The sequence below is a fragment of the Lutjanus erythropterus genome, chromosome 18 (assembly GCF_056507025.1).
Source record: "Lutjanus erythropterus isolate fLutEry1 chromosome 18, fLutEry1.hap2, whole genome shotgun sequence".
In the NCBI taxonomy this organism is placed as follows: Eukaryota; Metazoa; Chordata; class Actinopteri; order Lutjaniformes; family Lutjanidae; genus Lutjanus; species Lutjanus erythropterus.
In genome coordinates this window covers 25,553,524-25,579,209 of record NC_139334.1, presented here as the reverse complement: position 1 = coordinate 25,579,209, position 25,686 = coordinate 25,553,524, and the positions used below count along the sequence as shown (strand labels likewise).

The 25,686-nt window shown below is 39.2% G+C and overlaps 2 protein-coding genes across 2 annotated transcripts; one reads left to right on the top strand and one right to left on the bottom strand.

Moving 5' to 3' along the window:
- The first annotated feature begins 1,272 nt into the window (after positions 1 to 1,272).
- pygl (phosphorylase, glycogen, liver) lies at positions 1,273 to 16,937 on the top strand. Its single transcript, XM_084742865.1, has 20 exons — positions 1,273 to 1,592; positions 2,255 to 2,356; positions 2,466 to 2,544; positions 4,182 to 4,285; positions 4,969 to 5,100; positions 5,640 to 5,751; positions 6,328 to 6,410; positions 6,623 to 6,760; positions 7,510 to 7,602; positions 8,750 to 8,896; positions 8,997 to 9,160; positions 11,463 to 11,577; positions 11,825 to 11,926; positions 13,258 to 13,405; positions 14,637 to 14,695; positions 14,804 to 14,945; positions 15,024 to 15,231; positions 15,314 to 15,448; positions 15,677 to 15,743; positions 16,545 to 16,937. The coding sequence occupies exons 1-20, from the start codon at positions 1,350 to 1,352 to the stop codon at positions 16,731 to 16,733; spliced, it is 2,562 nt and encodes an 853-aa protein (XP_084598991.1). The 5' UTR covers positions 1,273 to 1,349; the 3' UTR covers positions 16,734 to 16,937.
- Positions 16,938 to 17,107: 170 nt separating this feature from the next.
- LOC146311163 (lysophosphatidylserine lipase ABHD12-like) lies at positions 17,108 to 24,578 on the bottom strand. Its single transcript, XM_084742866.1, has 13 exons — positions 24,530 to 24,578; positions 24,008 to 24,240; positions 22,706 to 22,808; positions 22,353 to 22,472; positions 22,142 to 22,172; positions 21,381 to 21,426; positions 20,701 to 20,830; positions 20,566 to 20,603; positions 20,132 to 20,211; positions 18,743 to 18,825; positions 18,496 to 18,574; positions 18,267 to 18,400; positions 17,108 to 17,445 (listed from the first exon to the last, which is right to left on the bottom strand). Exons 2-13 carry the CDS (start codon positions 24,108 to 24,110, stop codon positions 17,418 to 17,420), a joined length of 975 nt encoding a protein of 324 aa, XP_084598992.1. The 5' UTR covers positions 24,111 to 24,240; positions 24,530 to 24,578; the 3' UTR covers positions 17,108 to 17,417.
- Positions 24,579 to 25,686: the final 1,108 nt, after the last annotated feature.

Below are 25,686 nucleotides of genomic sequence, written 5' to 3'. Positions count from 1 at the left end.
ATGTTGAAAGAAAAAAAAAAATGGAGATAGTGAAAAGATATTACTAGGAAGTTAGCTGATGCAGTTGACATAAAATGTGACTATAAGTGACTTTTGTCTTTGTCTATGTACTAGCCAGTCAAATACGGGCTGGTCATGACTTCTCCATCCTGAGTACAGTAACCATGAAAGGAGAAAGTTGACCAGTTGAGTATCAAGCTTGCTCAACTGTTATTAGAGCTCAGAGTGAAGGGGGGCGAAACTTAGGATGGGTGGGAACTACAAGTAACATATTATACAACTCTGTGTTGTAAAATGATCCATACAGTAAATTAAACTTGTAAAAAATTAAAAGTAGTACTAATAAAACGGCTGGTTGAAAATAACTGGACAGATGATCATAACTGAGGATAATGGGGTGGCACTTGGGGTGGCCAATCCAGTGCCTTAACCAGACCCCCCCCCACATCTAGGAACGCCCCTGGAGCAGGGATGGATATGCAGGAAAATCTGTAATTGCAGATTTCCCACCTCAAGACCTAGTACCATTTCAGGGAAAATGCTGGCCCAGTTGTGTTGTGAATGAAAGCAGTAACACACACTCCAACAACAGCTGGAGTCACCAAAAACTCCAGACATCCAGCGCTCTTTTAATGCCCAGTTCAATTAATCAAATGTGTGTTTCTGATTCAAGTAGAACACAAAAAACCTGTCTCTCAAACTTGAATATTAAATAGATCACAAATAAAAAAAAAAAAAGCTCCTCGCCTGCCATGTTCCTGAAAATAATCCTCGGCTTGATATCTTCTTCAGCCTTCTTCTTCTTCTGTTGAGTTTTATGGCATGTGGCATTCATGAGCGTTGGATCTCCATCTATTCTGGCATTGCTGTGGCATGTGTGAAAATGTGCAAGATAGAAATGCTCCTGAATATAGCTGTATGTGTGAATAGTGAAAATTACTAGCAGTGCCTGAAATTTTATCCCAGTAATTTACCTGGAACTGTGAGAAATATATCTGTGCTTTAAAAATAGGTAAAATTTTCATTAGAGGCCAAACAAAAAGTCATCAATTTGAATTAGTTTATTATAAAAAATGAGTCATAAATGTAAATCATAGACCAGAACTGCACAAAACTTTCACTCCTTCCTGTCTGTGTTCCCTCTGTGCACCTTTTCCTGCTGCTCAGCTCTGTAGCTCAGCAGGGGCTGGCCAGGGAAACACCCTCCCCCTGCACCTACCAATGAAAAGCCACAAAAGGAGGAGACTGCTGCATGAAAAACTGCCACCATCTTACCTTGCCACTTCACTTCCAGCCAGGACAAACTTCAGCTCAGCCACTCACTCAGGACCCAAACCTGCCCACCCAGCATGGCGAAACCTCTCACCGACCAGGAGAAGCGCAAGCAGATCAGCATCAGGGGGATTGTGGGAGTGGAGAATGTGGCAGAGCTGAAGAAGGGCTTCAATCGTCACCTGCACTTCACCCTGGTGAAAGACAGAAACATTGCAACACCCAGGGATTATTACTTTGCCCTGGCTCACACTGTGAGAGATCACCTGGTGGGGAGATGGATCAGAACACAGCAGTTTTACTATGAAGCAGACCCAAAGGTAAAGATCAGAGGCTGTCAAACTACATCTCATGCATTCCACATACACATCAGAGTGTGATTCAACTGCAAAACATGACCAAATATCTCTAAACACAGATAACATGCAGGTGAAATATGTTTGAGACACTTGAAATCCTGACTAATAAGATAAACATGCACTGCAAAAAGTTAAGCTGACCAAACACATGTATATTTTACATGTAGATGACATTTAAAGTTTTGTGCTTCCAAATACAGGATCTGTCTGCAAGCACAGTATGTTCTGCACACTTAAACTGCATTTTAAATTATTTCTGCCTACTCGATTTGTGTTTGTTTTGAAAGAAAGTCATGAATTCATTTCTTTGACCTGTTTTTTTCACATTTTACAAGAAGTAGTTTTCTGCAATGTTTTTCTGTTTCATAAACTTTCCAGATTTGTACAGTACTTTTAGGTCATTGCATCATGTTTGCACAGCTATTTTGTGCAGGGAAGTGTTTGCTTGCTCTATTTTCATTCATTCACTGCTCAGATGAACACATTCCTTTTTGCACTTTCAAGGCACAAACAAAACACAAATATTTGATCATGAGATAAGCGCATCTTTTATCCACAAAGCCTCCAAAAGGCTGTTTGCAAAGAAACACAACTTTTCCTGATTTTCTCTTTCACATGTCTAGAGGGTGTATTATCTGTCTCTGGAGTTCTACATGGGTAGGACGCTCCAGAACACGATGATCAACCTTGGGCTGCAGAACGCCTGCGATGAAGCAATCTACCAGGTCAGACTAAAGTTTACAGCAAAAAGAGGCGAACACAAACACAACCCTTTTTCTTTTTTATGTGTCAGTGAATGTTAACAGTAGGCTTGTATGTCCCCTTCTGCTGCAGCTCGGCCTGGACATGGAGGAGCTGGAGGAGATGGAGGAGGACGCAGGTCTGGGGAACGGAGGTCTGGGCAGACTGGCAGGTAAAAGGCTGCAGATGTTTGAACTTAACGGAGGCTTACAGTAAGACAGGATGGGTTTTATCATATCCCCACTCTTCTTAACAGTTCAAAGTTACAGGAAATGGAGAAAAAAGCTCAGCTGGCAGTAAAAAAGTCAGAAGTTTGTCCTCAATCCCAGTAAATATTTGAAAGATCTGTCATTTTTTGCATGCAAACACTTTTTATCATCACAACAATTCATCATTATAACTTCAAGGCTATTTTGGCAGCTGTCGATTAAATACCTCTGTCTGTGTATTGAACATTTGAAGGAACTTTAAGCCACAGAAATGTTGCAACAGGATCTGTAAATGACCAAATGAACCCTGAACTTCCCCAAATGACACCATGAACTGTCATTTTATTTCTCAGTTGACCCTAAATCCCGCCCCTTTTCGCTCTGTGCTCCAATTACAGTTTAGCAAACTTGGTACCTGGTGGATTAATGCTAATAAAAAACTTCTCTAACTAATCTAGGTCACTCTGTGCGGACAGCAAATAACAGTAACCTAATACCATACCACCATAATACGTGAATTAACAACAAGACCCGCAGGTGGGTGACACCAAAAAAATAAAAGACTATGAATGATGATGAGAAACTCTCCATTCATTTTTTACTGATGAGAACAACAGCCTATTAATTCCACTTAAATGAATGTATTTTGTCTCATTTATGAAGTAGGCTAAAATCTTATATTGTAAAAACAAATAAGCTGAAAAAATTCAATTTCAAGACAATACTTCAGAAGATTTTTGAGTTTTAAGCCCAACTCAAACTTTTTAGTTCTGAAAAAGTTGACCAACTAATAAGGTTTGGTGGAAATAATTCACTTTTCTTCTATTAAATACTTAAAAAAAAGTGAAAGTGAATATTCGAGTTGGGCTCAAAACTCAAAAAAGTTTAAAGCTAAGTTGCCTTGAAATTTTGAGTTGTCCCAACTGTTTTTAAAATGTGTTTTCTTGATGAGAGGAAATAAAAACAATGAGATGTCCTGTTAACTCTTATTAAGTCAAGTCAAATCAAGTATTTAACGTGTATATGCATGCATGCAAGATAATATAAGGTGATGCAGAAATGGCAGTAAAAATGGTCAGGAACATTCATTTATGCACAAATTACTACCCAAGATTTGTTAATAAGGCCTATTGTGGATTGGGTCGTGATGGTTTGTCATTTTTAAAAAAGTTCCAACACGCTATGTGCTCAGCTTGTCTTAGTTCAAAAGATAAAACAAATTTTGAAGATGTTAAAAGATATTGCTGGTGGATTTTTAAGAGACATACTCTAAAGTCACATTTCAGCTAATGTATATCTGTCGTTAGCTAACATAGCTTATGTTTTCAAAATGCTAGCTAATTAGCTATCTAATCAACATCAACCATTAGCTCGCTAGTTAGCTAGTGTTTTGCTAATATTAAGATGGTGCTTTTAAAGGTCCACCAGCAACATCTTTTAACCATCTTCAAAATTTGGTTTTTAAGTTCAGGTGCCAGGCTTGTTCAACTGTCATTGGACCACAGAGCAAAAAGGGGCGGGACTTAGGGTGGGCCAATTCAGCGCTATAGAGTTTGTGTTTTGATTTCTTCTGATACTGAAGATTTTTCTCTGCACACAGCATGTTTCTTGGATTCGATGGCCACCTTGGGTCTGGCAGCGTACGGCTATGGCATTCGATATGAATACGGAATCTTTAACCAGAAGATAAGAGACGGCTGGCAGGTAACTGCAGCTAAAACGTCTTTTCAACAAATCCTAGTTCATCAAAACACTATCAGCCGTCCCAAACACACCGCCACTTTCTCTCTTTAGAGTTCATCCTATCTGTTATCTTTTACTTTGAAATTCAGAATTCTGTTGCAGTCAGAGTGGAGCAGGGCCAAAGTATATCCTAATGAATTAGGTCAGAATACGTCACAAGCTAATCATTAACAGTCATTTAGCTTGTGGTCTTTAGCGACGCTGAAGTGGTTCAAGCTCCTGGCACAAGCTGGTGTCGGCTGGTTTTTGATGAAGAAAACAAATAAACATTGCATATCTTGTGATAAGAGATCCTCAAACTAAAGGCTTTTGCCCTTTTGAATTCTTCTGGTTGTTTGCTGTTCAAACCCTCAGTGTAAACATGTACTTCTGAACACTGAACTGGATTTAACTTCACTGGTTTCTCATTGGGGGGGATGAACCTGCAGTTGCTGTAGTGAAAGTTGGTGCAGTTTAATCTAACGGTTGACCTAATGGGCTTGATGCCACGTTGTAATAACTTTTTCTCACCTCAGTCTACTGTATAAAGAGGTCAGAGGTCAGATAAAGTAGAGTTTTAGTGACTCTTGTTTCTCTGTGGACCCCGGCTGCATGTATCATCATATTAAAGCTTTTTATCTGTGCTCTGGACTGACTGGTTGTAGGTGGAGGAGGCAGATGATTGGCTGAGGCATGGAAACCCGTGGGAGAAGGCGCGTCCTGAGTACATGCTGCCAGTTCACTTCTATGGACGAGTCGAGGAGACGAGAGAGGGATCCAAGTGGGTCGACACTCAGGTACTGATGACGTGGGTAAAATACTGTAGGGACCGACAGGTACGATCGGGGGCGGGGCCAGAGAGAGAGATGGCACAAAACGTCTAGAAAGAGACACAAATCGTCTACCAAGACACACTAAACAACTACACAGAGATGCAAAATGACTACAAAGAGACACAAAACCATCTGTGACTTTATTATTTATTTTATTTGGAGATACAAATAGCAGGTCTTTATTATTATTATTATTATTAATTAATGTTAGAATTTTTATAGTAGTTTATTTGCTATAATTAAGAATTTGCAGTTAATTACTGCAAGAATTTTTTTTTTTTACCCCATTCAAAATAGATTACAGACTTTTATTTTGTAGGCCTGTTTTAAACATGAATCCAGCTTGGAAATGTGTGTGGAAATGTTTTATGCAAGCTGATGCAGTTTCCATTGCTTTTAAATGTTAATATGTCAGAATAACTTTTTTTAACTACCCTCAGTTTCCTCACTGTGTTGCTGTGTTTTTCCTACTGACTCACCGTTTACACTGTCATCGATGGCAGGTGGTTTTGGCGATGCCTTACGACACACCCATCCCTGGCTACATGAACAACACTGTAAATACTATGAGGCTGTGGTCCGCCCGCGCCCCCAACGACTTCAACTTGAGAGACTGTGAGTGTTGAAGGCAATGTGAACATTTCTAATGAAAACAAAAAATTTGCAAAACAGTCCGTGCATTTCCTTTTAGTTTTCAACAGAAAAAAACTTGCAAGACAGAAGGAAACTGCTGCAACACCTTGCAAAAAAATGCCACAGTTTCTCCTTCTGCAGAGTTTAAAGGGATAGTTCACCCAAAAATAATGTACTCATCCTCTTGCTGATTGAAAGGTGGGTTTAGTTTGTTAGTCTGGAAAACGCTGCTGGAGTTCGGTGACCAGTTTGCAGACAGAAAAAACAGCCAAAAAACATATTAATGCCTCCGTGCTGCTTGTCTGGCATCATCCGAGTCTCCTGAAGCCCAGACATGCCATTTGCACGCCGCACACACCCAGTTCAGACAGTGTGCATGTGAGCGAGGCTCCAAGCTAAGGATCTACAGTGAAGATTTAGGCTAAAAACTTGGTGTACATGACATCTTTTAAGTTAACTTGGCATGTTGCCGCTTCATATCATGACCTGGATGAGTGAGAATCTTCACAGACACAATATAGTATCAGTTTAACTAAAATGCACTTTATCCGTCTGTAGTTAATGTTGGTGATTACATCCAGGCTGTGCTGGACAGAAATCTGGCGGAGAACATCTCCCGTGTTCTCTACCCTAATGACAATGTAAGTGGAATATTTTTATTTTGCCATTAAGCACATGTTGCTGTTTCTCTGAAACCATATTCAAAATACATTCTGGGGTGATAATGGTGCCCAATGATGCCTGAACACTTTGCATCATAAGATCATCTTCTTCCACGGCATATGAATAGTTTTTTTTCTCTATTTTTTGAAAAATGTTCTTTCTCGACTGTGTCTGTGTCTGTATGCTGTAGTTCTTTGAAGGAAAAGAGCTCCGTCTGAAGCAGGAGTACTTTGTTGTGGCGGCCACACTCCAAGACATCATCCGCCGCTTCAAGACCACCAAGAAGGGCGCCCCGGGCAGAACCTCCTTCGAAAGCTTCCCGGACAAAGTAAGCTTCAAAATCATTTTCTGATGAGTGCAAAAAAGGAGAAGGAGCGGAGAAGCTCAAGAAGTGAGTGCCTGGAAATGAAATGTGGTTTTGTTACTAAACTCCTTTCTTAACCATTTGCCAGAAGCAGTCAGGTGGCAATTGCAACATGGTCATTTTCTACTAATGCTGCTTAACTTTGCAGTACTTATCTTTCTTTACAAGTTTCTGCTTACTGTGTTCATTGTCATGCAACAAAATCACCAAGGCAAATTCCTTGTATGTGTCAACCTTTTTGGCAAAAAGACTTATTCTGTTTTCAAGCTAAAAAAGATTCAAACTAGAGCAGAGAACCATCTGTTGAAGAGATAATCCATTACCATGTAAAGTAGTAGTTGCACCGCTTTGACAAATGAGTTGTTGGCCTGGAAACAAAAGTGGAGGTAATGTTTTATAACACCCCGGTGAGGAATCTCTGCCAAGCCGAAAACCCTGCAGATATAATATTGTGCAGAGGTGTGGCAAATCGTGGGAAATTTCTTTAGATATTAAACACCTGCACCTTCATTTAGTGTTTCACAGCTGCTTCTCTAATCCTCCGTCTAATAACTCTGAAAGTTGGCTGGAAGTGAAGTCAGAAAACTTGCAACCAGGGGAGGAAAATCACGGAACCAGCACCTCGTACAACAGAGTTATTGGTTATTGAGCAACAATTACAGGAGATGAAATCATCAAGAAGGTGTTCAAGTTAAGGATGTGGTGTTTTGCAGGTCGCCATCCAGCTGAATGACACTCATCCGGCCATGGCGATCCCCGAGCTGATGAGAATCTTTGTGGACATTGAGAAACTCGACTGGGACACGGTGAGTGAGAGTCACATTTAAAGAGCTGAGACTCTGAGATTCAAGATTTAATACTTTATTGAGCTCACTTAAAGACAAAAAAAAAAAGAAAAATAATAAAACTTCTCACTCATGGGCTCAAATACTTTAATCAAATTATAAAACGGATAATTACAAACCATGTAATACATGAGATAAATTGCTCAAGTACATTATATACATCTTCTCAGTGCTGTTGAAGTGTTACGGAGGCAGGCAGCTTCAGGATTTGGGCTATTCTGGATCCTGCTATTTTCCTGTTCCTAGTGCTTCTTAGTCTGTGAAAAGGAAGGAAATTAAAGCGGTTATTAAGCAAGTGATCTTTGAGGCCCTTCTTTTGTAATCTGGCCTGATAGATTTCAGGTGGGGAGATCACATCCTATAATTCTGGATGCTGTACACACCACTTTGTCCAACTGTCCCCTGTCCACATTTTTTCAGTTGTCTTCAAACCGTTTTGCTTGTTTTTAATTTTAGCATGATATATTTAGGAAATGCCAACTGGCCTGAAAAAACAGGACAGATATTTGCAGGTAGTTAAAAAAAACTTGTACTATGGAAGACTGACTTTTTCTCCAATAAATGAGAAAAATACTGGAAAAAATGTCTCAGTTGAATCTGCAGCAATTTCTTCATACACTCAGAATTTTGGCTTATTTTCTTCTGCACCAAGAGAACAGACTTTTAATTCATGAAGGAGTTGGAGACATCTTCCCTCTTTAAAAATACCCTGGCTTTGCATAAATCAAAGTCATGGATCAGAAGGACTGATTTAAAAGGACAATCATTGACACAAAGAACCCACAGATTTTAAAACTGCAATGTGACACAGCTTCATTTAATTTTTATTTTACGTGACAAACATGAAGTTACAAAAATAAGGAAATCATGAACCACAAGCAAGTAACACAAAGGAGGTGAAAACCACAGAGCTTGACAAATGAAACAGACATTTCAGTGTTGCATCATGTTCATGTGCAATAAGGAAAGCTGTCGGCCAGGTGAAGAAATGGTGTAAATTGGCACAGAAGGGGGCGACATCAAGGAAGAAGGGCAGATTTTAGACATGCATTATTCATAATTCATTAACTACAAAGCTCGAGCGTGATGTAATGCCTCTTCTCTGCAGGCCTGGGACCTCACCAGGCGCACTTTTGCCTACACCAACCACACAGTCCTCCCTGAGGCTCTGGAGCGCTGGCCTGTGGAGCTGCTGGAGACGCTCCTGCCCAGACACCTGCAGATCATCTACCAGATCAACCAGGTCCACCTCGACGTAGGTCCCCCGGCTCAGACACTGCAAAAACACAAACACGTCTGTGAAACTTGGAGCCGATGTCCTAAACGCATGTCTCTGTCTGCGTTTGTTCCTGCAGAAAATTGCGGCTCTCTATCCAAACGACATGGACAAGCTGAGGAAAATGTCTCTGATTGAGGAGGATGGATGCAAGAGGGTGAACATGGCGCACCTGTGCATCGTGGGATCTCACGCTGTCAACGGAGTTGCAGAGATACACTCCAACATCATCAAGACTCAAGTGTAAGACCTCTGCTGATGACGCACACCTTCAGAACATGAATCTGTGTTTAAAGTGATGGAAACACAGTAAAGCACAGGGGGCTCCAAACGGTTTCCAGGGAGACGCAGTGAAATGAGTAGAAAAATATTACATTAGTTATTACATGAGTTATGAAAAGGAGATCACATAAAATAGCTTAAATGTGTCTGATTTGGTGAAAGAGATACTTAAGATATACAGTTTTGGAGAACTGTGCTATTTTTCTAGAGTTAGAAATTAATAAATCAGACCTTTTTATGTATTTAGAGCAGTCTGAAGTTATATAAAACTCCCATAGACATCCAGGACCTCAGCAAAACTAAGCAAGGGAGGCCTGCAGTCTCAGACTATGAAATCCCCTGCAGTAAAATAAAGCAAAACCCATCTACAGCTCTATAAAAAGGTGACAACCAATAGTAACAACAAATGACAAAGCAACATTGGTAACCTGCAGCAAGCAGAAAGAAACAAAGGTAGGAAACTGAGGCTCCAGTCCACTAAAACAATCGTTGCTAAACGCCACATGAGCACAGACACTATGGCCTCATAGAAAACCACAGGATTTAATCATCACCTCTGTTTCACACTGAACAATAACTGTATGATAAGATCTCGCATGACACGAAAGACACAGAACCGGGAACTAACAGCAATAAACCGGATTCCTGAGCAGTGAGAAATGAATGTGGTCTGATGAGTCAACTCACTTTGTCATTATTCTGAAGCAATGGTTCCCACTCTGTGAACTCCACCTCTGATTGGCTGGTCCTCGTTGCCTCCATTGGTCGGTTGGTTATAGGGGCTGTTTTACATCGATATGACATCAGGTGTGCCTTGAGATGTTGGATTGCTCTTTCATGTGTTAGGGGTGGAAAAAGTTTGAGAACTTGTGTTCTAACAACAGTGCATTCACTGGAAGTGTTTACATCACAGCTGTCTAAAGTGCATTTAGGGCGTGTCCAACATAAACATATATACGTGAATGTCACATTCGCCTCTGGATCATACGTCAACACTGCCACCATATTGGTCAGGGCAAGACTGACCTGTAAACAAAAAAGGGAGCTGCTTTTTTTCTGCATAAAAAGCATTATGACATTTACATTTCTCGGCCGATCTCAGTGAGTCATCTTTATACCTAAGGGTTCATGATCTACGTGGAGTAAGTTATAAAAATAAACATTTTTCCTGCTCCATTAAGGATCCTAACTGATACTATCAGCATGTCAGGAAACGTAAACGACAGATGAAGTTACGCTGCTCCGCCTCGTGCGTAAATGCACAGAATCTCTCTTAGCCCATTCATGGCAGATGACTTTATTTAGTGTGTTAAGGAAAAGCCCCTTCTAGAGATGAATCACAAACTTTGCTGTGGAAACTGTCAATTTTTTGGAGTTAGGAGACAAAGTTGATTCACTTCAAATATGCAAAAAAAATCACAAAATAGGTTTAACATTCATTTGACATAATAAATGTTAGATTTACACTGGGTAAAAACACATATTAAAACTGAAGTTGTTTTAAAATTAATGGCAACAAGCATTTGATACAGTCGTACTATATTTAGTCATTAATCACATGGGTTTACTCATTTTATTAACACTAGTGGAAATATGGGTCCCCAAGATCCTTCATGACTACTGACTTAAAAAGGATGTTAAGAAAAAAACGTGCGCTGTAGCCTGATACTTCAACCAATTAGTATTTTAAGCTCTGTGAAAGAAATTATAAAATCCCACTGAGGACATTAACGAGCTGATGTGGAGACCCTTCACCCCATTTCTCCCTCCTGCAATTTCCACTATTGTAGTAAATGTTAAACGGACTTGCATTTACATACAACTTTTCCAGTCTCTTGACTTCTCAAAGCTCTTTTATAACCACGTGTCACATCACCCATTCACTCACAATCACAGCTATCAGGGGCAGTTTGGGTTTGTAAACTTCATGGTGGCTGTCAACTACTCTGTAGGGTTCAACCCTCTGGGAACCATGAATATCTGCAACAAAAGTCACTATAAGCCATTTAATAGTTGTTAGTCTGGACCAGAATAGTGGATCAAATGACTGACGCAGCTGCAGTAGCATGGCTTAAAATCTAAATCTGTAACATGCACTGAAAAGCAAAAGTCTAAATAGTACATAATTTATGGTTAAGAAGATAAAACAAACATGCCGGTTTGTTCGTTTCTACCTCAGTGTACCAAACATGTCCATTATTCAGATGTTGCCATTATTTTGTCCCTAACAGACCAAAGAACATTTCCCATTTTCCTTCCACAGATTCCACAATTTCAGTGAACTTGAACCGGAGAAGTTTCAGAACAAAACCAACGGCATCACTCCCAGACGCTGGCTGCTGCTGTGCAACCCCGGACTGGCTGAGCTCATAGCCGAGGTCCGTTTCAGCTGCCTGAGCAATAAAAACACGATGGAGTGCCAGGAGATGTAGCAGTTAAAGCCCCTGAATCTTTGACAATATATCCCCCAGCTGTTGTGTGATCGGATCTCGGCTTTCTCTCCTGAGCCTTTTACAGCCTAATGTTCCAGTAAATTTTTCAGATATACACGAGGTGCAGTGTAGTAAACACTGCCTCAGTTTGTTTTTCACACTTTTTATTGTGACCTTTGGTATCTTTTTTTAGGTCATTGGGGAGGATTATGTGAAGGACCTCAGCCAGCTGGAGAAGCTGAATGACTTTGTCGACAATGCTGCCTTCATCCGTGACGTCTCTAAAGTGAAACAGGTAGAGTACAGAGCAGGGCTGGACAGTAACTAATTACATTTACTCAAGTACTGCACTGAAGTACAGTGTTGAGGTACTTTACGCCTCCTTTCAGAGGGACATGATTAAGATTTTAAATAACTTAATTAAAAAATTATTATCAAAGATTAAACCAGTGGTTCCCAACCTCTTTGGCTTCTGATCTCATACAAAAAAGTGTCTGCTTGGGTCCCTTGTCTTGTTTCAGATGAGTTATTAGCAGGTCCATCCCTTCTAAACCTCTCAGTTGGTTTCACTAAAATAACTGTTTGAGGCCCAAAGAGGTGAAATTATCCAAAGATGCAAAGATTAGAGAAAAGTCCAAAAAATGAACACAAAGTAGCAGAACTTTGTTTTATCTTCTTTCCGCTCCCATTCATCATCTCACAGCCCTTCAGATTTATCTGTGGCTGTTTTTCTGCAGAACAAGTACCCTACTTTTAGTTTTGACTCTTTAAGATAGTTTTGCTGATAATACTTTTGTACTTTTACTTGGGTACAATTTTTAATTCACGACTTTTACTTGTATTGGTACTTTTACTTAAAGCTGCAGTAGGCAATATTATCTCAATATAATTTTGGTTGAAATGACCAATTTTAAACATTGTATGTCACTAACAATTATGTATTTTTCCTTTGCCCTGTAGTCCTAGTTATCTATCTATACAGTTTTGATGTGAGTTGCAGAGTTTTAGAGATATCAGCCGTAGCTGTTTTCAGTTTTTCAAATGTAATTTTGATGCTTTGAGCACTACAAGTAGAATGCCATTTAGTCCCACTATAAAGGAGAGAAAGCAGTCATCTCTATGGCACATGTCTCCAAATCACTGCAGCTCACACCAAAAAAAATCTGGATGGATAAACCGCACTGCATGTCTGGAGAAAAAAAATCTGTATTTTTGAGTTTAGGTTGAACTGTCCCTTTTAATAAAGAAGACGTATCAGTAGATTTACACTTTTTTTTTCATGTCACACTAATGACTGCACAATGTTGAGATACATGCGTGGTGGAGGCTTTGATCTAAATGTCCTGTTGCACCATGAATCCATGCATTTCATCATGAGTAGCACCCATCTAGATCTTGTTAGTGCCTCTTTCTGTGCACAGTGAAAACCGTCTCTCAGTGGTTTGTTATTTCTGCACGTCATTGCAGGCAAAGACATCACAATCTGATTTATTTGTGCATTGCAACATTTTGCAGCTTTAAAGCCAGTACGTGTCAGGACAGGCTGCACCTCTGATTCAGCAACTTCAGCTGCGTGAATAAGTCCTTTGTGGCCAAGTCACGTAACTGTCTTGATTTTTCTCACAGGACAACAAAGTGAAATTCGCCCAGTACCTGGAGAAAGAGTACCGGGTGAAAATAAACGCATCCTCCATGTTTGACGTCCACGTGAAGAGAATCCACGAGTACAAGCGGCAGCTCCTCAACTGCCTGCACATCATCGCCATGTACAACCGTATGTGAAATCACTCATTACTAAGTGCCAGAAGGTTTTATATCACACGGCCCTGTGACTGCTGAGTTACATGACACAATCTGACATGTCCTGATGTGGAAGATTCCCCACCCGCTGCTCCGAGCAAGTTAAAACAAACCCTGAGAATGAAATCCATCTGCCATGTAAATCAACTGGAGGAATTTTCCATGCAGTCATCAAACCGTGATAAAGAGGAAATCGGTTTCATCAGCACTTTCTTTTTTATGCAACACGCAATTTCCTCTGATGCTGACTTTCTCTGCATCTAAATCAGTTGAGGCTGGACTTGGGCACAATGCTTTGAGCTAAATGCTCATGTCAGCATGCCAATAGGGCTGTCACGATATCAGACCTTCACTAGACGATCAACTCACAATAACAATATTGTTTTGATACCTATAAATACTATCTTAGTTTTGCATGTTATTGTGAAAAAAAAATATTAAAAGCACAAAGAGTAGTTGTCACACAAATGCAACCATGGTTACATGACTGTACCACTTGCTGTATAAATACAAAACTTCTTCACTTTCAGAGATCAAATGTCATAGTAACATACACAAACTTAACATTCGCTAATAGCAACAAAGTACAGGTGCAGCTGAAGGGTATGACATTAGTTTTCTTGGTAGGTAAATATTGGACAAATTAAACACTTTAACCTGATAAAGACAGACTAGAATAAATGTTAAGCCTTCACCAAAGTTATTGCAATTCATCCTGCGGAGAACACGGTTTCGTGGCGATCCATCTGATAATTATCAAGGCATTTTATTCAAAACCACCTGCTGGTTATGTTAGATGAAAAGTAAGGGGATCCCCAAAGTCAGTAGGATTCATCCTCTGGGGAACATGAATGTCAAAGTCAATGAAATTTAATGGAAATCAATCCGATCATCACTGAAATGTCAGCAATAATTGAACACAAAAGTGGACAAAACTCCAATTACAGGCAACACTTAAGAATTACACATGGCAAGAGTTGGAGAGTGCCTAAAATCACCCAGGACATTACTCCATGTGTGTGTAGCACGGAGGCAAAATGCAACTTCCTGGCCCATGTCAAGTGACTCAAGGTTCATATGACATGAAATTAGATCCTGACCCATTGAGAGAAATGCAACTGTAATGTGTTCATATTTCTGTATTTCTAGTTTTTGTTTAAACTGCCTCACTTTTAATGAGTTTGTGTCATTTTCTGTTTCTCAAGGCATCAAAAAGAACCCGACTGCTCCTTTTGTCCCACGAACAGTGATCATCGGAGGAAAGGTACCAGCTCAGACATGACAAACACCACAGATCACGTCCAACAAACAGGCCAGGAGTGGTGTAATGATTATGGTTTTACAGTAAGTCATCTGTTGTCGCCCTCTGCAGGCTGCTCCTGGGTATCACATGGCGAAGATGATCATCAAGCTGATCACCTCAGTGGCTGATGTGGTGAATAACGACCCTGTGATTGGAAACAAGCTGAAGGTTATCTACCTGGAGAACTACAGGGTCTCTCTGGCAGAGAAAGGTACCGTTCAAACAACATCTGCACAAGTTGATCAACCTTTTATGAGTGTCTATAACATAACCCTGTTCTCTGCCTCAGTGATCCCTGCCACAGATCTGTCGGAGCAGATCTCCACTGCCGGCACTGAGGCCTCAGGAACCGGTAACATGAAGTTCATGCTGAACGGAGCCCTGACCATCGGCACCATGGACGGAGCTAACGTGGAGATGGCCGAGGAGGCCGGAGAGGAGAACCTCTTCATCTTCGGTATGAGGGTGGAGGACGTGGCTGAAATGGACAAAACAGGGTAAAGGATTTCAACCTTCGTATTTATGTTTTTATAGCTCATTTTCTGTCGTTAAAACTGTATTGACTGTTGTCTCTTTTAGATACGATGCCATGTCGTACTACAAGAAGATTCCAGAGCTGAAACAGGTGATGGACCAGATCACCAGTGGATTCTTCAGCCCCAGAAATCCGGACCTCTTCAAAGACCTCACCAACATGCTCTTCAAACACGACCGGTGAGAAGCTTCACTTTCCTTTCCAAATTGCTGTCAAGTTGTTCGATACCAATTCATCCAACTTCCTAAACTGTTTTTTATTTGAAGAAAAGGTCATAAACAGGCTGATGCTATCATGCCAACAACCATTTTTTTCTTAGTTTTTCTTCTGAAGATGAATGTCAAACTTCTTTTTTTTTTCCAGTTAAAGTTGTCAGAATTTATTTATCCTCTCTTGTCTCTCTTCAGTTTCAAAGTGTTTGCAGACTTTGAAGACTACATGAAATGTCAAGAGAAAGTCAGCAAACTCTATCAGGTAACATTTGCTTCTAACGGCTAGCTGTTTTCATTTTCCGATGTCACGATGCTGGCTGACTTTTTAGTCGCCATGGCAACTTAACATAACTTCAGAGGATCCAAAAACTTGGCAACAGCCCAAATACTGACCAATCACATCACTGGAAAACTGACTTATCATTTCTTAAATGCATTATACATATAAATATGTAAGTATAAGGATAGTTTATGACATTAATTACATAGTGATAATTATATTTACACTCTTATTCTGTCACTGCACCTCAGAAGAACAAAGACAACATTTCAGTCAGATTTACTTCATCATGCATCAATTATTTTGAATCACATATTCATAATAATTTGATAATCATCGGACGCAAAAGCAAAAATTACTCACTCAGTATACTAAAGACATATACATTTACCATTAATAATTAGTTTAATAATATAGTTTTTCTACAGCTTCTTATTTTATTCTGGTCATATGATTCTATCGAATACCCTTGACCTCCTTGGTTATCACTCTTTGCTGTCATTATAACAGCGGTATAAAGTTTAGACAACCACAAGAGGGCGTACTTTTTTGTTTTCTTTCTTTTCCCTTGTCGTTTCTTCCATAATAGTAGCCTGTTACAGCATTTAAAAATATATAACAGGGAATTTTATAGAAGCCCGTATAAAATGAAAGTCTAAAGAACTAGTAAAAAGTTTCAAATGATCAAAATTGATTTTTGAAAAATGGATAATGAGAAGAATATTCACAACAAACCTGTGCATATAAAACCCAAACTTAAAGTGTTTATTTTTTCTCTAAAAGAATCCACAGGAGTGGACGAAGATGGTGATCAGGAACATCGCTGCCACAGGAAAGTTCTCCAGCGACAGAACCATCACAGAGTACGCCACCGAGGTGTGGGGCGTCGAGCCCACAGACCTGAAGATCCCACCGCCGAGCGAGCCGAGAGAGGCCATCGAGGAGACGGCCAGAGCTCTGAAGAAGATGTGAGGCTGCTTCAACAACGACCAACAACTTCTGCCTTCATGTTTACAAATCATTTACTTTCCCTTCCCATAATGCTTTTAACCTTCAAGTTACACATCACTGAACCTTTCTGGGTGTTTCAGAAATCACATCTGCGCAGGTTTTCGTTTTCTTTTTATTGTCATTGCACCTGAGTCAAAGCACTTGCATTATTAGTTGTCTGTTACAGTTCTTTAGCACCAACACTTCCAGTAAACGGAGTCGGCGAGCAGAGCTGAGAGCTCAGACTCGACGCTCCTGGAGTTCAGGACCGGAGGGAGTTTCAGGAATTCAGTAGGACGACAGTAACAGAGCAGCTGACTGAGCTGAATTTTTAATGACATTCCTGTGACTTCATGTACAGAGTGACAAAGCCTGTCTTTACTCGGGCAGATTGAAACCATTTCTAAGATTTATTTGCAGTGTAATTTGCTTAAGTAAAGATACAAACCTCCTTCATTTGCGATCCACAGTATTTTGTCCCTGTGTTGAAATAAAAAACTATTGTGTAATATAATATGCATAATAAGTGCTTTTGTCTCAGTTTTTAGAGCAAACGCACATGAGCAAAAATAAATCAGTGTCGGCATTTATTGGGCTTTATTTCACAAAACGTATGAAGCATCACTAGAAGATGAGAAATACTTCTTTGAAGGAGGGATGGACAGTCTACTGTGTCAGGGGTTGTAGAAATTTCCTGCAACCAAAACAGAGGAAATATTATATTACGTTCCCTGAGGGATTTCTACAGAGACCCTGAGAGAAAGTAAGCCCAAAAAAACCCTCTCTCCTCTCTCCTGTGTTTGTAACTTAAGAATTTGAGATGAACTCAGGATCTTTTGAAATTCCTTTTTTTCCCATCTGTCAAACAGGTGGTGGGTAATTTTACTTTTTAGTCACTTAAAGTTACTTATTTTTTTTTCTTCATCTGTGAAAATCAGTGTCAGGCAAGTTAATGAAATTTAGTCATTACAGTGTTTACAGTTACTAGTTACTTCTGACAAAAGTAATTGAATTACTTCAACAATTACTGCATATAAAACTGATTAGTTACTAAGGAAAAGACAGCTATATTATTCTAGTGTCTCTATAACTTGAGTGGCAACTGGCAAATTTTTGTTTATCATTGTACCCATTATCAGTGATAGTAGTTATTAATACTCCTGACCACCAGGGGGCAGCAACTACTACCATTTCTTGCTGTAAACTACACTTGAACTGTCTTATGCCACTGTGAGGACAGATGACACTGGATCACAGTCTGCATTCTTCTGCTATGCTCAGCAGTTGTATTTTCATTTAAGTCAAAAATAACAGCATCTGCTGGTTTTGGTTTATGGACAGGATTTACAAGAAAAACACAGTATGCTTCATAAAAGACAAGCATCAGCTGTCAGTATATTCAGTATAACTTATTAAATGAAATCATTAACATTTTACCAACACTGGCTGATTTTCTCACTGCTGCACATTAGAACATCTTATTGCAAAATTTAGATAAGTTTTGATTAAACTTACCGAACCACATTTGACAGGTTGGGATCCAGATAGATGCTGCTGTGGGAGTATCCAAGATCCGCACTGTAGGAGACCATTTCAACCTGAACATCTGTGTTGTATTTCTTCTTAGCCTGCAGTGATATCTGGTACAGCTGGAGATAAAAAATTAATTCAGAGAGAGGACAGAAACATCCACGAGGAAATGACCTCAACAGTCCAAGAAGGCATACATAATGAGGTCCTGTACCTGCAGGCCCATGTGATAAGGCACAACATTGTCATCCTCTGCATGCAGAATAAGAAGTGGACTGGTCAGGGCCTTTAGACTGTGGACATGTTGGGGTACAATATATATTCACGGTCAGAGGTTGATTTCATTAACTGAATAAAATTTATTGTATCGTATTCTTTTGCACTCTGCAGAGGGATTTGAGTAATTGAAATTCCTGCAAAATTAATAAACCAAGAAGCAGAATAAGAGAAAATATACTCACTTTTTATCGTTTGCAAATACAATGTTGTTCACTTCCAAAATGTGCCAAAGCAAACTCTCAAATCCTGGCAGGAACATGTACATCTGGAAGGACACAAACAAACTGTGTAAGAAATATTCAGCAATTTCCTGTGTACTGTAATGACATACAAATACTTGCGGGATAGAAATGCATGTCCTGAAGTATAACATTGCAAACTTTTGTCACATCAGAAACTCATTATTGACTGAAGCCAAGTCATATCTGACTGCCATGATCTTGTCCCATATTCTGAACTGTTTATCATCTTGGTCTCAGCTTACTGCTTTAGATTTACAGGACTGCTTTAAATCCATTTAGATCACTTTATAATCAAGGTCTGGAAGTTCTTGATAAAAAAAAAAAAAAAAAAAAACACTCAAGCATTTACTGTATTCTGCATGGCACTTTAAATTTTATTTATGCATCTTCTTGTTATGTGCAGGACTGCAGATGGAACTGGGCACCAGATGGGGGGCAGCATTTTACCAGAGTAACTGCTAACTGTTGCTAACTGTAGCTGCCATTGCTAGACAGCTTAGTTAGCCATGCAGCTGGTGGTCCTATTATTAGTTGACTCTGACCAGAGGAGTGTTGGTGTTTACACAGCCAGTACAGGAGCTTTGGACCATCCGGAGGAGGAGGTTTTTAGGTTTGGGGAGAAGGGAGGCAGCTGGGAAAACTGGTGGGGAGCTGTACCGGAATGGGCACCAGAACTGGAGTGGTGAACAGGGAACGGGACAGGGCTAGGTAGCCTATCACTGAACCGTAACATGACTGGACGCGGCCTTCAGGACTGACGGAGGCCGATTTGATGACCCGGTTTAAAGTACCAAGGTGATTTGCAGTGCCTCCAACACAGACTCTGATTCTGCAGGCAACAAAGGCAAGGAACAAAACCCAGCAAGAAAGACTGACTGCTACAGTGACTCTCCATCACCTCCTGAGGTACAAAGTGGCATTACAAGACAGTATGTGTTGAAGCTAGCTCATTAGCATGCTAACTTCACTTGATATCTCTCCAACACAGTGCATATTCGTCAAAACTTACTTACTTTTTGAATGTTTTACACTACAATTCTTACATATCGTCTATTTAAACATAGTCTAATTGCAGGTCTCAGTTGAAGCAATGGAGCTTGAACAGCTTGGGTTCAAATCCAGTCCACTCTTTTATTACGCATCTTCGACTGTCTTAAAAATATTCCCTGTATTTTTTGTGTTTATTTTCCCCACAGAAAAAAAAACTGTTCATGTTTTTGCACATGACATTCTTTTGAAACTAGATAAAAAGTGGGCAGCTGTGTTTTCATGGATTGGTAAACACCCCGAGGGGCTGCAGACAGACAAAAATGTAACAGCTGGCCTCACCTTAGTGAGCCGGTGGTGGGTTATGACTTCTCCAATTCTTGTGTACGGAGCTTCAAGGATTATAGCATCAACAACAGACCCTGACATTAAAGACAAAAAGTATTTCAAGGGATTAGTCTTAATATTTATTGACTTGAGTTAAGGGCCGTCCACAATAATGACTATAATGATTATTATACAAAATATAGTTCTAAAATTGTTCTAACTCAAATGGATAGTCATGTCCACACCACTGGACTCTTCCATCCACTTGAGTTAGAACGATTTTGGAACTTTATTTTTTGTAGTTATAGTCCTTGGTGTGGATGGCTCTTTATTCTGACTGATCAGACGTCTGCTCAGGTGCAACAAAACTAACAGAAGAGTGAGAAAGATGCCAAACAGTCCAGAGACTCTAATCAATAATGAACATCAGCTGCGTGGGTTTGACCCACCTTGCTCTTGTATTTTCACTGCGGTATTGGTCGCCACCCTGCAAGAAAAAAACAAAACAAAAAAGTGGGTTTTACACGTTTCTTATTCCGTGTTTTCAGTTGTTTCTAATAGTGTCGGGGACAGTGGAAACTGACCCGGAGCCCAGCGAGTGTCCCCACAGACAGACAGGACCTCCTCTGCTGTGTTTCTTCGCCCAGTGGTACAGGTGGAGGACGTCAGTGGTCAGTCCAGCTTCGCTCGGCTCCCCAGTGGAGTCTCCAAAACCTCATTAGAAGACATGAAGCATCACAGTGATGACAGTTTTCAGTTTGATGGACATGATCTGAACATTGGCTTCACATTGGCAAGTAAGAAAAATGTCAGATACATTTTCTAATTTTGATCTAAATAGTTTTCTCTCTCTCTCTCTAAAATCAGGTGAAAACATTTTTTTTTTAATCTGTGAAATAGGTTAACTTATCAAGTTATCTAACATGATCATCATGTCTTTCTTTTGGTGCTGATTAAAATACCTCTCTGACAGTAATATTACATGACTTAGAGTGAATGAAAAAATTAAAACTCAACTGAAAGAAAATATGAATTCTTTTAGAACATGGGGTGATGATGCACTTCAGCCTCTTGTGGCCAAAATGCACACAACAACAAACATATATTTTTCACCTGCTGTTAAAGAAGGCAGTGGGTCTCCAGGGTTGAAAAAAGATCAGGAAGGTAAAGATTAAATTTAAAAAAAAAAAAGAGAGAGAGAGAGAGAGAGAGCTGCATTTAGCATAAAAAGACATCAGTTAAAGAACAACAATAAGCATCTTACCTCTGTAGTCTAATGATAAGACATGATACCCTGCAGCGCTTAAAATCTGCAACAAACAAAAACAAATTTGGTACGACTTAACAATAAGACTACCCTTACAAATTAATCATAAATGGGCTTAAATAGATTTATAATTAGGTTTAAACACTTATAATTCATTAATAAATTATTCTAAACAATTTTCATACATCCATGTGGGCTCACTATTTGGCAAGATCCAGTTACTGCTAACTAATTAATCTTACTAATGAGTTAGGAGGGAATCTTATTGTAAAGTTTAAAATACATCACAATTTATTTATGACTGATGTCACATCAACAGCTGTGATAATAATGAGGAAGGCTGCTCCTAACGTGCTGAAAATGTCAGCGTAAACAATACTGAATCTGGTAATTCGTAAATAGTTGGTGATTAGTTTAATAATTGATTAATAATGATTCATTATCATCATTTTAGCTTTAGCTTTAGTAACTTATAAATAAATATCTGATGAAGCTGACAGGTATAAAGGTAAGTAAGGTGAATAAATGACACCTGAGGCTAAACAGTACAGATAAATGTGGGCTCACTATTTGGCAAGCAACACATCACACATATAAAGTGTTGTAACAGCTTAATGACTCAAATGTGTCTTTGCAACCTAATTCTGAAGTATTTTAAAATCATTTATGAGGATAGCCTTAAAGCAGTATGCAAATTTTCATATGTAAAGTCAAAATTGTTCATAAAAACTGAAAATGCTTTAGAGGAGAAACTGTACCTTCACCAGTTGCACTCTGTTGTTTTTGGCCCTGCAGAAATGACATGAGAATATGAATGAATATGATCAAACAAGTGGCTTTCACACTGACTCATCTACCCACAAACCCTTGTTGTGCATTGTGCCTGTGGATGAACCCAGGGGCCTGCGATACCCACTAGACTCCATTAGGATCAATTCAAGGGCCTCTATCCTGCTCCTCTCATCCCACCTGGTCCCTACGTTGCCGTGGAGATAGATAATAACAGGACGACCGTCTCCCAGAGTCTCCCGGTACCACTCAGGGCTTTTCCCTGCGGCCTCCTCCCATTGGTTGGCAGGGAGCGTATGCCTGTGAGACACAAAGATAGAGAGCAACAAAGGAGTAACACAAACAAATCCGCTGGTCTTTTTAACTTATACAGTCAGTTGTTTTTTTTTTTTTGAGTGGTCTCGTGCAAATAAATGAGTAGATTTTGGTCCTATTCACTCAGGAGCCACCTGTGCCGAATATGTATGTGCTCATGGTTTTTTCAAGCACTGGTGCTCATGAATGGACAATACGGGAGCCCACAGACGACCTACCAGACACCCACTGAGACCCCCTCCTCTGTGTCGAGGTAGAAGTTGCACGTGTGGTTCAGCAGGTGTTCAGGTCTGTCCAGATCCACGAGGAATGGAAGCCTCACTGCAGCAGATAAGAGCATACACGGTCAGTACAACTTGTAAATACTGGGCAGTACTTCATCATATCCTATATTATAACAGTATTGTAATGTATAATATCATGTTGTGTTGTATCCGATTGTATTGAATCATATTGTTTTATATCACGATCTGTCGTATCCAGGGATGGAAGTAACTAATTTTGGTATTTGTACTTTTATGAATAGATGTATTTTTACTCGTACTTAAGTATGCATTACAAGATGTTATCTACTTAGTTATATTTCAAATCTTAGTTGAGTACTGAGTACAAATTTGAATTAATATCCAAACCTTTAATCTGCATTTTAGTAGCCAATAAGGTGATCTGATCACAAATGGGCCGAACAAAACCAGGACAAACAAATGAAAAACAAAACAAAACGCTGCAGCAACACACATTTGGAGTCAGGATGTTAAGAATTAATTATTAATCCATTAATTGCCCTTAAGAATTTCACTAATTCAAAATGCATTAATGGATATCTAATCAATCCTCATGGCAGTAATTTGTTGAACAAGGAAAATTAAACTTAAAATGAGACAAAAATGACAAAAAAATAATGAAAATGAAGAATTAAACAATACGTGTGTTGTAAATAAATGTGTTTTCAGTCTTTAATATTATTAATGATTAATCGATTGTAGGATAACGCACAAAATTACAATCCTAGAGAGGTGAATGTAACATCAGCAGTAAAAGTAACTAATACTCTGAGTAGTTTTTGTGACCAATACTTTGTACTTTTATGTGAGTATTTTTCAAACACCATTATTTTTACTTGGAATTGAGACATATTTTTGCAATGTAACAGTACTTGTACTTGAGTACAGATATTTAGAGAACAGATATTTGCTGAGAAACCAGCAGAAATGGGTCAGACAAGCTCTATTGTTTATTCTGAAGTTTAGTCTAAATATTATACAGTATGTATTTTGGAAATGTAAAGACATACCCAAGGACACCAATTAAAAATTCACAATAACATAATTCTCTTTCTCACTGCAACCACAACACACAACTTGGTCGGCGACCCACTTCAGTTTAATACATTGTGTGTTTTGTCAAACATTTTAAAATAAGAATATGTTCAGTTTCACGGAGAACCACAACCCTGTGAATGACCCAATTACAAGTGCACTGAATAAACACACTGTCCTATAGAAACACACTTTACTTACACAAGTGAGAATATATGATATGGCCCAGAATCCAGGGGAACAGGTATATAATGACAGGCACTGAGCCGTAGACAGTGATCAGAAATAAAACAGCTCTCTTCATTCTGGCCTCAGATGAAATCAGTTCCTTCTGCAGCAACAAAATCTGGTCCGGCTGTCCAAACCAGTGCGTTTCCTTTTCCTTGTTTCAGACGTGAAACTGAGGGAGAATCCGGCAGAGCTCTGTGCTCCTCCTGACAACATGAGAGTTGTGAAATACAGAAAAGAAAAGAGGTCAACGTTCAGCTGAGACTAATCAGATCCTCTGCTGTTAGTGGTTCACTCTTGACACAGTGATTCAAACATGTAGTAAAGGAAAAACTGTGCCAGCTGTTTAAACTACTGATAAAAGTAGATATAAATCATGTCAAAGGACAGAAAAACTTTCTTTTTACAAGCAGCATGACAACAACAGACACAATCATTACAAAAAACAACTGCAAAACTTTGCATGAGAACAAACATTTGGTGAAACGTCCCTACCACTTATTTATAACGTCACTCCAAACAGCAAACTAGAACACACCCAGCTGACAGGTCACAGTGCACTGCAAGGCATTCTGGGTACTGAAGTTTTTTGCCATTAGCACGCCAGGCATTCAGATGGTGATGTTCTTTCCAATCCATCTTTAAAATATCATTAAAATTATTGAGGATTTTCTGATTTACAGACTCCTTAGTTAAATAAATGTAATGACACCACATGTAAAATACTCTGTTACAAGCAAAAGTCCTGCATTCAAAAGATTACTTAAGGAAAAGCGCATAAGTATTATCAGAAAAAAATGCTTTTTAAGTGTCAAAAGTAAAAGTACTGGTGAGTAAATGTATTAAGTTATACTCTAAATTTAGGTTGCTAATTTAGCGCCATCTACAGATCAGTCATTACACTTTGTGTTCAGGACCCAGTGCATTTAACTGTTTACTTACTTATTTTACTTTCAGTACTACAAAGGTTCAGTTTTGAGGTTCTTGTACTATACTAAAGAATTTCCATTTTCTGATACTTGATACTTCAACCACACTGCATTTATTTAACAGCTTTAGTTGCTTTTCAAATGAAGATTTACCATTAAACACATAAGTCTATAAAATACAGCAGTACTTTTAGTTTTGGTACTTAAACTACATTTTGCTAACAAGTAAAAGTATAGTATAGAATTGTGTTTATGGTATTGGTACTTCTGCTTAAGTAAATGATGTGAATACTTGTTTCACTGCTGCCAGGATCAGGGGGTGCAGGGATCTATGAATGGCACTAAAGAAGGAAGATGAGAAACTTTATGAAAGTTATAGTAGTTGTCTTGTCTCAAAAGAGCAAGCTAGTCTGCACGGTGTATAATGATTTGAGTAAATAGCCCTCAGTGTTTTTGTTAGAATACTTTGTGTAGAGTGTACACACTGTGCTCTGTCATATGAGATCACATATTTTCCTTCCGTGTGCAAGATAGTGTAAAACACAGAGGGAGCTCGGTCCAAGGATGGGTGGATCCTACAGTTTGAACTTCAACCAGCTACAACTCAAAGACATCTAAAACATGACAAACAGACAGAACTGATTTTTATTTATTTTTTATCTTTCATATGCTGATTATGTTTTTTTAATGTAAAACAAAAAAAGTTCTGCAGTAAAAAGTACA